We start from the raw sequence: 12,581 nt of genomic DNA, 5'->3' as shown, positions 1-12,581 counted from the left end.
ATAAAACAACAACATACAGACAAACTGAATTCAAGAGCACATGAAAAGGATCAGAAACTATGATGAAGTGGGATTTACACTTGGGATTCAAGGATGGCTCCATACTTTAGAATCAATCACTGTGATATATCATAACAGAAAAAAAGATATCATATGAGCATCTCAACAGATGCAGTTTGACAAAATTAAACATCCTTTTATGATAATCTCAATAAATTAGGTATATAAGGAACATACCTACAGGCATGTATAAAATGTCATAACTAGCATCATATTTAATGATGAAAACTCTTTTCTCTCTAAAATCTGAACAAGAGAAGAATGTGCAGTCTCACCATTCATACATAAAAAGCATCTAAACTGAAAAGGGAATAATTAAAACTATCTCTACTTATAGATGACATGACCTTACATGTAGAACAGTCTAAACATAGATCTATTAATCATTTGGATCTGGAATGTCTCCCAAAGGCCTCTGTGTTGAAGACTTGGTTCCCAGTTGAACAATTTTTAGAAGTACGGCTCTTCAGAAGGATTGGATCATTTAGGCTCTGATCTCACCAATGGTGTATAATCCATTGATAAACTCAAACTTTGATAGACTACTCCGAGGTGATGAAAACTTAGCAGATGGGACCCAGGTGAAGGGAGAAAATTGATGAGTGGCACATAGTGGGGGCTGCATCTTGTCCCAAATGTCCAGTTCTCCTGTCCACCCTTCAAGCAACCCAAGGGATTAATAAAGCCCACTTCTGAGTGAGTATGAGTATATGATGAGATGTGGCCTTGGAATCTACATCTGATCCCTCATTTCCTCCTCTCTAGTGAAGTTCCCCTACCACCATGAAATAAGTAGCTTTTTTAATGGCCTTTGATTGGAGCCTTGATTGGAGCCATCCAACCGTGGACTAGATCCTCTGAAATCATGAGCCAAACATGTATCTCTTCTTTAATTCATAGGTGCTAGGTAATTTGTCCCAGAAAGAGAAATCTGATTAATACAGAAAATTGGTACTGAAAGTAGGGTTGCTGCTATGACTATACCTGACCTTGTTACTTAGAAGGCCTTAGAAATGGTTTGTAGGAAAACTTTGGAAAGTTCAGAGGTATAGGCTGGAAAAGTCACAGAATGATGTAAGCAGGGTCTTATGTGAGATTTTGGTTAGAGCCCAGAAGACCAGAATGATGTCAGAAGGAAGAGTACTAAGAGATGAAAGGAGGGGAGAGGTAGAGAAGGGTAAAGGAATGAAAAAGAAAGAAATAAAATGTGTTCTATATATGTACTATTTCTCACAATTAATGTAATCATTACATTTAGCAAACAAGTACTGATGAAAATGAAGTGAAAAAAAGGAAATGTGGCTAGTAAAAGCCAGATTTAAGAGGTTGGGAACAAGGAATTCATTAGCAATCACATTAGAGGCCACATGTGTTGCACACTGGCAAAAAAAAAAGTACATTTTTTCCATGTTCCTAAGAATTTGCAGGACTCAAAACAGAAGAAATTGCAAATATTCAGATGGTGGCATGGGTACTGCTTATTAGATTTATAGTGAGAATCATGGAAAAAATCAACAGAAAACTTTGATAAACTGAAATTTGGGCCCAATGGAGCCATGGATAAAGTTGAGGCCAACAGAGCTGTACTTGATGAGATTAACCCCATTAAAAGACACCTCACACTTCATTGCACTTTGTAAAATGACAAGAAGAAAGGTGCTTTGAAGGTATCTTAAGAATCAGCAAGAGGCCACCATGAAAAGTTCAAGGGTGCAAAAGTGTAAACTTTTCCTAGTGAAGAGGACTAGGACCACTGCTTGAGAAGTCTTCAGAAATTATTTCCCCAGGATTCACTTCACTATACTAAACCATCTAAGTACTCAGAGGCCACTGCATTGCTGGTCCAAGGGGCGTTGACTACTTCCTCAGGAATACAGAATGCAAGACGTGATTTCCTGAAAGCCTCCACATAGATTTCAGAGGTAGGCCCGGGGAGCTGGACAATGTGCTCCTGAGAGGGTGATTTGTAAAACTGTTAAAGTGAAGCTAAAAGCAAGGTGGGGACTCCCCAGAAAGTGGACAAGCTAGTAAGAGGTAACATCTGCAGAAAAAAGATACATGCAGAGAGTGAAGCCAACCCAAATTGAGGCCATGTAGGCTGCAACCCGCAAGGCTGTAGGGACAGGACTGCCCATTCCCCCTGGAGTCTACCTTTAGACCTTATGGATGGACATGGAGCTAAAGGATTTAATTATTTCCCTACTGGGTTTTAGTTTTAGGCTTGTTTTGGTCCTGATCTTTGCTATCCCCCATTCCTCCCTTTTAGAATGCAAATATTTACCCTGTGTATATTACCTTGAGACTACGTATTTTTTTAAATTTTATCCAGGTTTATAGCTAAGAACTTGTCTTGAGTCTCAGAGGAGACTTTGATTTGGACTTTTTGACATTGTTGGAAATATTGAGACTTTGGAGAAGGGATTGTTGTGTTTTGATTGTATGTGAGACAGTTGTATCAAGCAGAAATATAACCTTATGTTTATTTGGAGATTAAAGATGGCTTAAAGGGATTGTTTAGGTATGCAATGAAAAGGAGTGGAATATGAGAGTTTGGTTAGATTGTCAACTTGATTGTCTTGGAAACTACCTGAGGAATTAGGAAAGAACACTTCTGGGTGTGTCTGGGGAGATGATAAAAGTGTGACCTCAGAATCTATATCTAGTCACTGGTTCCTTCCTCTCTAGCACTGTTCCCCTTCTCTGCTTTCTGGCCACCAGGAAATAGGCAGCTTTGTTCCAACTTAGTGTTCATTCCTTAGAACCATCCAACCATGGAGTGAAGCATCTGATACCATAGCCAAGTAAACACCTCCTTCTTTATGGTATAGGTATCAAGTAACTTGTCCCCACAACGTAATAGCTGACTAATATACTGCCCTCTTCCCAGTAGCCATGCGGTGGGCATCTTTGCTCTATCTTTCCCTTCACAATGATGTCCCACTTTGTCTCAGGTCCAAGGCAATGGAGTCAACTGACCATGGACTGAAACCTCTGAAACCATCAATAAAAAAGAAATCTTTCTTCCTTTGTCTGTCAGATAGTTTCTCACAGTGATAGAACGGTGACTAATACACATATGACCTAACGCACATATCCCACTTCTAGGAAAAAATATACATAGTGTTATTGTTATTAGCATACCTAATAAACATCTCTATGGCTCTTTATGGCTGAGCTAGTCATAATACTAAGATATAGAATCAACCTAGTTTCCCATCAACGAATGAATGAATTTTTAAAATGTAGCAGGCATATACACACAATTGAATATTATCTGACCATTAAAAGATTGATATCTCATTGCAGCAGAATGGTTGGAACTAGGGGACACTATTGTAAATGAAATAAATCAGATACAGAAACATATACTACACAATCTCTCTCATGTGTGGATGTTTTAAAAAGTAGATTGGAATGTATAATAGTCATTACTAGAGGTTGGAAAGGGTGGGGAGAAGGGAGAGTAGAAAAGCTTGGGGAATAAGTACCATAACACAGATGCAAGGAGTTCCCATTTTCTACAGCACAGGAACGGGGCTAAGTTCACAATAACTTATTCCATTTTTTGTGAATAACCAGAAGATAGGTTTCAAGCACAAAATAATGATAAGAAGTTAGAAACATGAATTATCCTTATTCCACCAGTATATCCAGTGTCAAAAAAAAAATCACATTAACAACAGCAAGAAAAAGTAAAATATTTAATAATCAACTTAGCTAAGGGGTCCAAAGAATTAGACACTGAAAATTATAAAGCACTGCTAAAATGAAATGACAAAAATAAATGGAACAATCTCATTTTCATAGATTAATAGACTCCTTTTTAGAATGTTCCTACTACCCAAAACTTTCTACATACTCAGTGCAATCATTATAAAATTCCTAATTTTTGCAAGCATAGAAAAAAACTTTAATGGGCAGGGGATTTAGCTCAGCGGTTCAGTGGCCTGCCTTGCAAGCGCAAGGACCCGAGTTCAATCCCCAGTACCAAAAAAAAAGAAAAAACTTTAAAATTTACATGGGACCATAAAGGACCACACATATCTAAAATACATTGAGGAGGAAAAAAAGCAGCCAGAGGCCACAACCTTCCTGAATTCATTTTCTAACAAGGATATAGTAATCAATATAATGTGGAAAGCAAGACAGACTACAGACCAACAGAACCGAATAGCATGGGGGGGGTAATAAATGTAAATAGTCTTTAACAAGAGTGCCCAAATTACACAATGAGCCAAGAATAGTCTCTCTAATCAATATTGCTGGGAAAATTGGATATCCACATATTAAAGAATGAAATTGAACCATTAACTTACACAATCCCACAAAAACGAACCTGAAGCTATAAAACTCATGAAAGAAGAGTGGAAAAGCTTCACAACATTGGTCTTGTTAATGATATCCTAAATTGACACAAAAAGTACAAGCACAAAAGCAAAAATACTCAAAATAGGATTACATTATGTGAAATCAGCAAAGCAAAGCAATCAGTGAAAAGGAGAAAAAAGGAAACCCGCAGATTGAGAAACTAATCACCAATCATGTATCTTGTAGTGGTTCACATCTGAACTAAGTAACTACTATAATTCAACAGAAAAGGCCTCTTTTCAAATATGAGGAGAGGAATTGAATGGATGCTTCTCTAAAGAAAATGTAAGAGGCCAAGAGGTTTATGATAAATGCTTTATATCGTTAATTCTCAAGTAAATAAAATCAAAACCAAGTTAGGATGGCCAGGAGGAAAAATCAGCAAGTAAGTACTGACAAGGGTCTTGAGAATTTGAAACTTATACACTGTTGCCTGTGATGTCAGTTGATGGAATCCTATGGAAAAGTGTATGAAGCTTCCTTAAAAATTACAAATAGGATTATTCTATATCTTATAACCTTCTCATTGCTGAGACAAAACACCAAACACCTATGATTTAAAGAAGGAGAGGCTTATGTTGGCTCACTTTCTGTCCATGGTTGGCTGGCGTTAAGACAGCAAAGGCATGGAGGAAGGGTGTGATGGGGAAGAGAGTTGCTCACATCATGGCCAAAAGGAAGTAAAGAGCGAAGTGAAGAACCAAGAAGGGAGATACACCCTTCCGGGTTCTGCCCCCAGGGGCCACCTCTTCTGATCGGGCCCTACCTCCTAATAGCAAGTCAACTGATCACCCACATGATCCAATCATCTTCCAAAAGTCCCACTTCTGAATAATGAGGCTTTTGAGGGACACTCTAGATTTGAACCATAGTACCACATGATACAGCAATCCCACTTCTGCACATCCATCAAAGAGAATTGAGGAAAAAAATAATCTTGAAGAATTATTTGTTTTCTATATATTCAACGGAGGCTTATTCTCAATTGCTAAGAGGTGCAAATAACTTAAAAATCCATGGATAGATGAATGAGAAAATGGATAAATAAAAAATGTGGTGTATAAGTATTATACCATAATATTCATCCATTAAAAAAGCCTATCATGTGAGACAATGACGGATCTTAAAGATGTCATACTTAGTGAAATAAGCCAGTCACAGAAGGACAAACATGCTGCTAGTTATGTATCCAAAGTGGTTAAATTCTTAGAAACAGAAAGAATAATGAGGAAATCAGTGTCTTGGAAAAGAAGCAAATAGAGAATTATGTAATTCTCCATATATTAAGATCTATCTGGATATATGCCTGAAAATTGAGTTGTACTTAAGATGAAAATTTCTAAAGAGCACTGTGTGTATAGCTCATGATACCATACAATTTAATTTTGCTAATAGATTTCATGCCATGTATGTTTTATGAGAGGAATAGGAGGAGCAAAAGAAGCAGAAAAAGAGGAATAGAAGGAGTAGCAGTAGTAGTGGTAGCAATGAGGATGATAATAATAATAGGCTTTCAAGGAAATAGATAAATAAACCATTGCCTATCACAAAAATGGTGGCCTTCACAAAGAGAAAATACTGAAGGTAGCCCTTCTAGGGAAACAGTAGGTCCACGAAGATGAAACAAACTGTGAGGTCACAAACAGGTAAATACATTCTTCACTGTAAATCAACCACAGCAGAATATAAAAATTAAAATTATTAGCAAATAATATTATATATTAAGTACTTTGCAGAAGAATTTAACTATTTGTCAAAACAGCATGTGAACTGTCAAATGATTCTAGGGCAAATTATATGAGTTGAGGTTTCTCTAAGATAATATATTAATTTAGTGCATTGATTATAAAAAGAGACTATAAAAAGACAAGAACAACAAAAAGATACTCATAAGTATAATTTCAAAAACTACATTTTAAAAGATAACTATTCAAGAAGTATGTATGTGAAATGAATAAACACAAACATTTCTTAAATCTTTTCTTTGAGTGTGGATAAAGAAATATTTGGCAAAATTTCAGTTTATTGACACGTCGGACATTTCAGCTGAAAAAAAACATTTTTACCCTTTTAAGCACCACTACTTTCATGCATAATCAAGTTTTCTTAAAAGAATGCATTTACCAAAGTGTATCTCTACCAAATATATTTCTGAAACAAATAACAAACAAAGATATTTCGTCACTTACATTTATACTTTAGAACAAAATGCTTAAGTAAAATGCCTCCAGGAAAAATTTAGTAATGAAATATATTTGGCTTTGAAATTAAGAAATTCTAACTAATGTGAGAGCCTATGGAAAAAAACTAATCTCTTTAACTTGTTCAAGATGATGAAAGTTGACTCAGTGTCACTATTTCAGACTCATTAAAAACATAGTGATGGGCCAGGGATTTAGCTAAGTGGTTCTGCTGCTTGCCTTGAAAGCACAAGGTCCTGAGTTCGATCCCCAGTATGAAAAGCAAAACAAGCAAACAACAACAAAAAAAATATAGTGATGACCATATGTACTTGTTACGGTACTTTGTGGTAATGTTTGGTCAAGAGAGATGCTTGAATTTCTGGATATCTTAGATAAGAATTGTAGAGAAAGTCTTTATTTTTGCTAAACAAAACATGAGCAAAACAGAATACTTAATATCACAATTTGTTGCCCATACAAACATATAGGAATTTTTTCATTAAATGTGAACCAACCTATTTTTATAGTCTTTTAAGGTAAAGTGGAAAATAAAAAATTTTAAATTTCATATCAACATTGATAACTAAATGTCTATAATCTAAAAAATAAAGGACATTAATAAATTATCCTCCCCAAATAATCCAAACATAAGCACGTCTATACCCTCAAAAGCACGAAGTTGGATTTTATGAAATAATCAGTACTAAGTACTTTATTATTAAGATGCTTTTTGGGAAGGACTTAAGTCTTTTTCAAGTACAAAGTTCACCATTTCCCCAGACCTTTTAAAATATCAGTAATTTGACATTTCTGAAAAAATAAAAGGTTCTTATTCAGAATTATGTACAAGAATATTCACTATTATTTATATAAATAAAACAATAATAGGCTAAAAGCATAAAACTGGAAAATTATTAAACTACTACAGGAGACTGTTACCATGTGAACAGTAAAACATTATGTACACAGTAGAGTGTAAGACTACAAATTTATGTATGTAACAGTATTGGCAAGCAGGTAAACTCTAAGATGCATAAGAAAAAAGGAAGAAAAGATGAATGAAAAACAGAAAAATTCATTTGCAAGAGTTATGTGATGATATATGGTTTATTTGTATACCGGGGATCAAACTTGGGTCCTTGCACTTGCAAGGCAGGCAGCGGAACCACTGAGCTGGTTCTAGTCCCTTTATTGTCTTTATTTTCTATCATCATAGATGTAATTGAAAGGAAAACTAAATGCAGCAAAAATTTTTCTTATTAGAAATTTATTACAACTATTTTAAAAATAATATTTATCCAGAATAAGTACTGCCCCAAAGGGGATCAAACTTGGGTCCTTGCACTTGCAAGGCAGGCAGCGGAACCACTGAGCTGGTTCTAGTCCCTTTATTGTCTTTATTTTCTATCATCATAGATGTAATTGAAAGGAAAACTAAATGCAGCAAAAATTTTTCTTATTAGAAATTTATTACAACTATTTTAAAAATAATATTTATCCAGAATAAGTACTGCCCCAAAATGTGTGCTCACCTCAGTTCTGATGCTATGAATAATGTGACATTAAATATAATAGTTTCTCTGGTGTGAAAAACTGTAATAGTACACAAGATCCTAATGGGATAATTAATAGTGTGAAATAGGAAGAAAAGGGCTAAAGGTGTAGGGAAAGTGGGAAGGTTAGGGGAAGGAAATAAGGGAAAATAAAAAATATGAAAAAACGGAAATAAAGAGTTTGTAAATGGGTGAAGTGGGTGAAGGGAGTGGGTGAAGGGAGGGCAGGGACAAGGGGAAAAAATGAGAACCAAAAACCTTTCATGTGAAGGTACAGGATCCCAGTAATGAATGTAACTGTATTGCATACCTAGATTGCACAAATAAACTCAATAAAAAGAAAAAAAAATAATAGAGTAGTTACATCAGTGTTAATGGACAGGTAACACCATAATGTAAGAAACTGCAATTACCGCTTCCATGGGATGCAAAGACTCACCTTCACACAGCTTCTGCTTCATCACTTCCCTGATTTTGGATATTGCAATATAGTCTTCTACATAAAACACATATGTAGAGGAGGGCTTGTTAGCAATTGCTCTAAGTTCTGCATCTTCTGTTTCTGAACCAACACCGATGGCAAATAATGTTATTCCACTGTCTCTCGCAGCTTCTGCTGCGTCCTTCACTTCATCTTGGGATTTCCCATCTGTGAGCACCACTGCGATCTTAGTTAGAAATCGTGAGGACTTGGCAAAAAGGTAATCAAGTGCGAACTGGATGGCCTTCCCAGTCCTCGTGTTTCCTCCCAAGTAGAGTATGGACTGCATCGCTGCCATCAAATCCTCTCCCGAATCGTACCTTCCCAGGGGGATCTCCAACACAGGGTAGTCACTGTACTGGACCACTCCAACTTGAATAAACTTTGGTCCTATCTCAAAGTTGTTTGTGATATTGACAAGCCAATTTTTCACTATTTCGAAGTTTTCTGGGCCAACGCTGTAGGAACCATCTAAGATGAAAACCAAGTCAGTCGGAGCTGTACGGCAGCCTAAGCAAAAAACAAAACCACCAGAGCACATTCATTTTATGAAAACCAGAAAGTGAAAGGTGTAAAAGGCATGGAGTTTTCAGCTACGCACTAACATCATTGCTTACTTCAAATAATCAGTGAAATGTGTTGTTTAATGCTAAAAGGAAGCATCTAAAACTACAAACCAATGAATGAGAGAGAAGTTAAAACCAATTTTCTGTCAACTTCAAGACTCAACTGTCCAATACAATTTCATACTAATATAGTTGGTAAAACTTACATAGGACAAGATCACAAGATCACTACATCCAAGATTAGTTTTAAAGTTCTGATCTCTCTACAGCCAATAATACAACAGGACATCAGTTCCTGTTAAATGAATCTTACGTTCAAGGACAGAAAGCCATTTATTTCTCGATAAGGACTTCTTGTTTTGACAAATCATAAGATCATATAGGCAATGTATCTTAAAGTTTCATTAGGATAAGAACGACAGTGCAACTTAGACCTAGACAAATTATAAGCAGTTATAAAAAGAAAAAGAAAAACATCTCCTTAACTCTTTCAACAGTATACAAGTTTCTAGGCCGATTAAATTTTTTTAGTATAGTAGATTGGCAGCTTAATATGACATTATGCTATGAACAAGGTTCAAATGTATACAAGATTTCCCAAAATCTCACAGTCTAATAAGACAGAAAATGTGCTGGCTAGCAAAAGTGCCAAGTATTATGGAAACACTCAAAAGGGAATAACAACCTAACTGTGGAAAATTAAGGAAAGGCTTTATGAAAAGCTAACAATCTCTGAGAAATGAATATTTTAACCAAATGAAGAAGAGGATATTTGAAAGAATCAGCAAGTCCTAAGGCCCAGAGATGAAAGATAGACAAAAAAAAAAAACTGGTTTGTTTGGGAAACCCAATAGTTGGGAATGACCAACATACCGCAGTCAGGAACCACCGTATTTGCCTTCTCCTTTCCTAATTTCCACACTCAAAACAGCAAAAATGGCTGTGGTTTATGACCCTCATGACAGATAATTTTATATTCATTTTTGTTTATAAAATGCAGCACAGTTACCTTTGGTTTGGAAAGAACCATATAAAGCTCAAAATGAGGAGCTGGAAAAAGATGAAATGTAGAGTTAAAGTACTGAAAGAACAAATACTGAGTCTTTTGATTTTGCTCATATTAATGGACTCTCTTAGGTACTAACCAGATGTCCAATTTAAAGTGAAAATAAAGATGGTTTCTTTTCTGTAAATATTAGAGAATAAGATATCATAACTATGAAGTAGGTACTAATGAAAATATTGATTAGTGATAATTAGTAGTCCTGCTATTTTTGCATCTCCTTAGGGATAAATCAAGCTACTTTCCCTTTTCCCTTTCCTTGTTTTATCTTTTCTTTCTATCTCTTTCCTTCCCATATTTATTTCTACTTAGATACCTGGGATATTGAGAAGATTTTGAAGACACTCCAATTTCATAATTACCGTAACTCACCCATCACAGACACCAGAAAAATAAACATAATGTTAAGTGAATTTTGATAAGTCAAGAACTTACCACAAAATGACAAAACATGGATTTTTCAGAAACATTTAATGTGATTATGACACTACGCATTACTAAGATGCTATATTACAAGTGATGGTGCCCTCAGAAGGGTATAAAGGTTACACTTTCATGAACCTCTGCCATGGGAACTACTCCCAGTGTTCAGGGCAGGGTCAGCAGGAATGGAATTCTGCCTACGGGCAAATTTGCAAAACTAAAAGAATGCCAACCTTCTGTTAGTTCTGGAAACCAGGCTGGTTATGCTTTCATATTTTTATTGGGAGAAACAAAAGGCTAGAAAAGTTGTCTTTGCAGAGATCTTCAACGTTGGCTCTTCCTAAATACAGACATTCGTATTGTCTGAACCTGTTGGTATTTGTGTGCCACCTGATTCTGTGGTTATAGTTCTTACGGGGTTGTTCTTGGCTCTTCCTATACCTCTCCTGTCATAGATCCACAGGTCATGTATTTCATAACTGTAAGGTTACCCAAGAGCAGGGGTACAAAAGCAAATATTGCCACTTACAAACTCCAGACAAAATACAAGAGACTTCTGCTTAGAGAGATGAATTATATCATAAGAAAGGATTAGAATTAAAGATAAAAAGGACTTCAAATACTAGTAACTGCAGTAACCAGCTGAAGGACGCTAAGCAAAGCACTTTAATTTTGTACATCTCTATTTATGCTGAAAATGTAGACAAGGGTATATATCTGGTAGAGTGCTTGGGTGGATTATGCTATGAGAAAGTTATACAAACATTAAATATTATTATTTAATAAATTTACAGTCAAATAGAATCAAATTGTTGAACCATATGCTTTAACTGTTAGATTTAGCTGATTTATACAGTTTATGTTCATAAATTTTAAAATAAAACTATAAGCAAACTTCTAAAAAGAAGTTTGCAAATAATGGCCTGCATAGCAGAACCACAATTATTATAGCTCTCTATCTCTAGTGTAACATTTCTCACAGCCAATCAAAGAAATGTTCACTGTTTCCTGAAATATCACTATGCTAATCCATTTATATAGATTTATTTCCATCATTTAGTCCTGATCACCATCCTACAAGGTGGATACTTTATACAAAAAGAGACAGTGTTGATAGTTCTTACTTGATCTGATTTCCCCATCTTCAGCTAATGCAGAATTCTGGAGAAGCACAATTAAAACTATCCAAAGAAAGGTAATATGGAGAGCCATGTTTGTTTTCAATCTAATATTTTGGTTCTGGAGATTCCTAAAGAGGGAAAAAAAAAGAAAAGTTAAATATATTAGGCAAATGCTGACAAATGTTCAGCCATTAATTAACCCTATGATCATCATTAGAATTTAGATGTACCTAAAATAGCTGTTTTAATATATGAATACGAGAGCAAAATGAATAGAGGCAGAGTAAAACCATGACATACCTTTTAATTCATAATTGTCTTAGAAAAAATGTATACTCTTTAAAACTGAGATTTGCTCAAAATATTTATTTAGACTTTTTCCTTTAGGTGAAGTCTGTAGAAAAACATTATTTTTAACATCTGAATTATAGCAAACATTCTTCTTTTAAATATGGATTTGAGTTTTTAAAAACACTCAAAGGGTATCTGGTGAGTGTGTTTGGGAAAACTGAGTAACAGAATTTAATTTACAAAATGAGCTGTAATCATAAAAACATTAAGAACTATTTGATTTGATTCAAAAACACTTAACTATGTAATTTTACTATTATATCTTTCAGATACCAGTATAAGGACTTCATTTCTGGCTCTAATATGAAAAGTTGTCAATTATCATTGCAGCCATGAGAACATGTCCAGTAAATTACAAATCTGAGCTCTTCTTAATCACAGAACAAGAAGAGCATTTAAAGACACCTAAATG

At 35.2% G+C, this 12,581-nt stretch overlaps 1 protein-coding gene across 2 annotated transcripts in view; it reads right to left on the bottom strand.

Moving 5' to 3' along the window:
* Positions 1-11,939, bottom strand: part of Col21a1 (collagen type XXI alpha 1 chain) — a 126,002-nt gene extending 114,063 nt beyond the window's left edge. For both annotated transcript variants that reach the window (XM_033763410.1, XM_010628929.2), the window contains exons 1-2: positions 11,822-11,939; positions 8,604-9,155 (exon numbers count right to left, since the gene is read on the bottom strand). In XM_033763410.1, coding sequence (XP_033619301.1) covers positions 8,604-9,155; positions 11,822-11,909 — 640 coding nt within the window. In that variant the 5' untranslated portion in view covers positions 11,910-11,939. The remainder of the gene's footprint in view (positions 1-8,603; positions 9,156-11,821) is intronic.
* Between the last annotated feature and the right edge of the window lie 642 nt (positions 11,940-12,581).

Source organism: Fukomys damarensis, unplaced genomic scaffold, assembly GCF_012274545.1.
Source record: "Fukomys damarensis isolate Sample0158 unplaced genomic scaffold, DMR_v1.0_HiC HiC_scaffold_14, whole genome shotgun sequence".
Lineage (NCBI taxonomy): Eukaryota > Metazoa > Chordata > Mammalia > Rodentia > Bathyergidae > Fukomys > Fukomys damarensis.
Note: the sequence above shows the minus strand (reverse complement) of the source record. Positions and strands in the feature narration are given on the sequence as shown.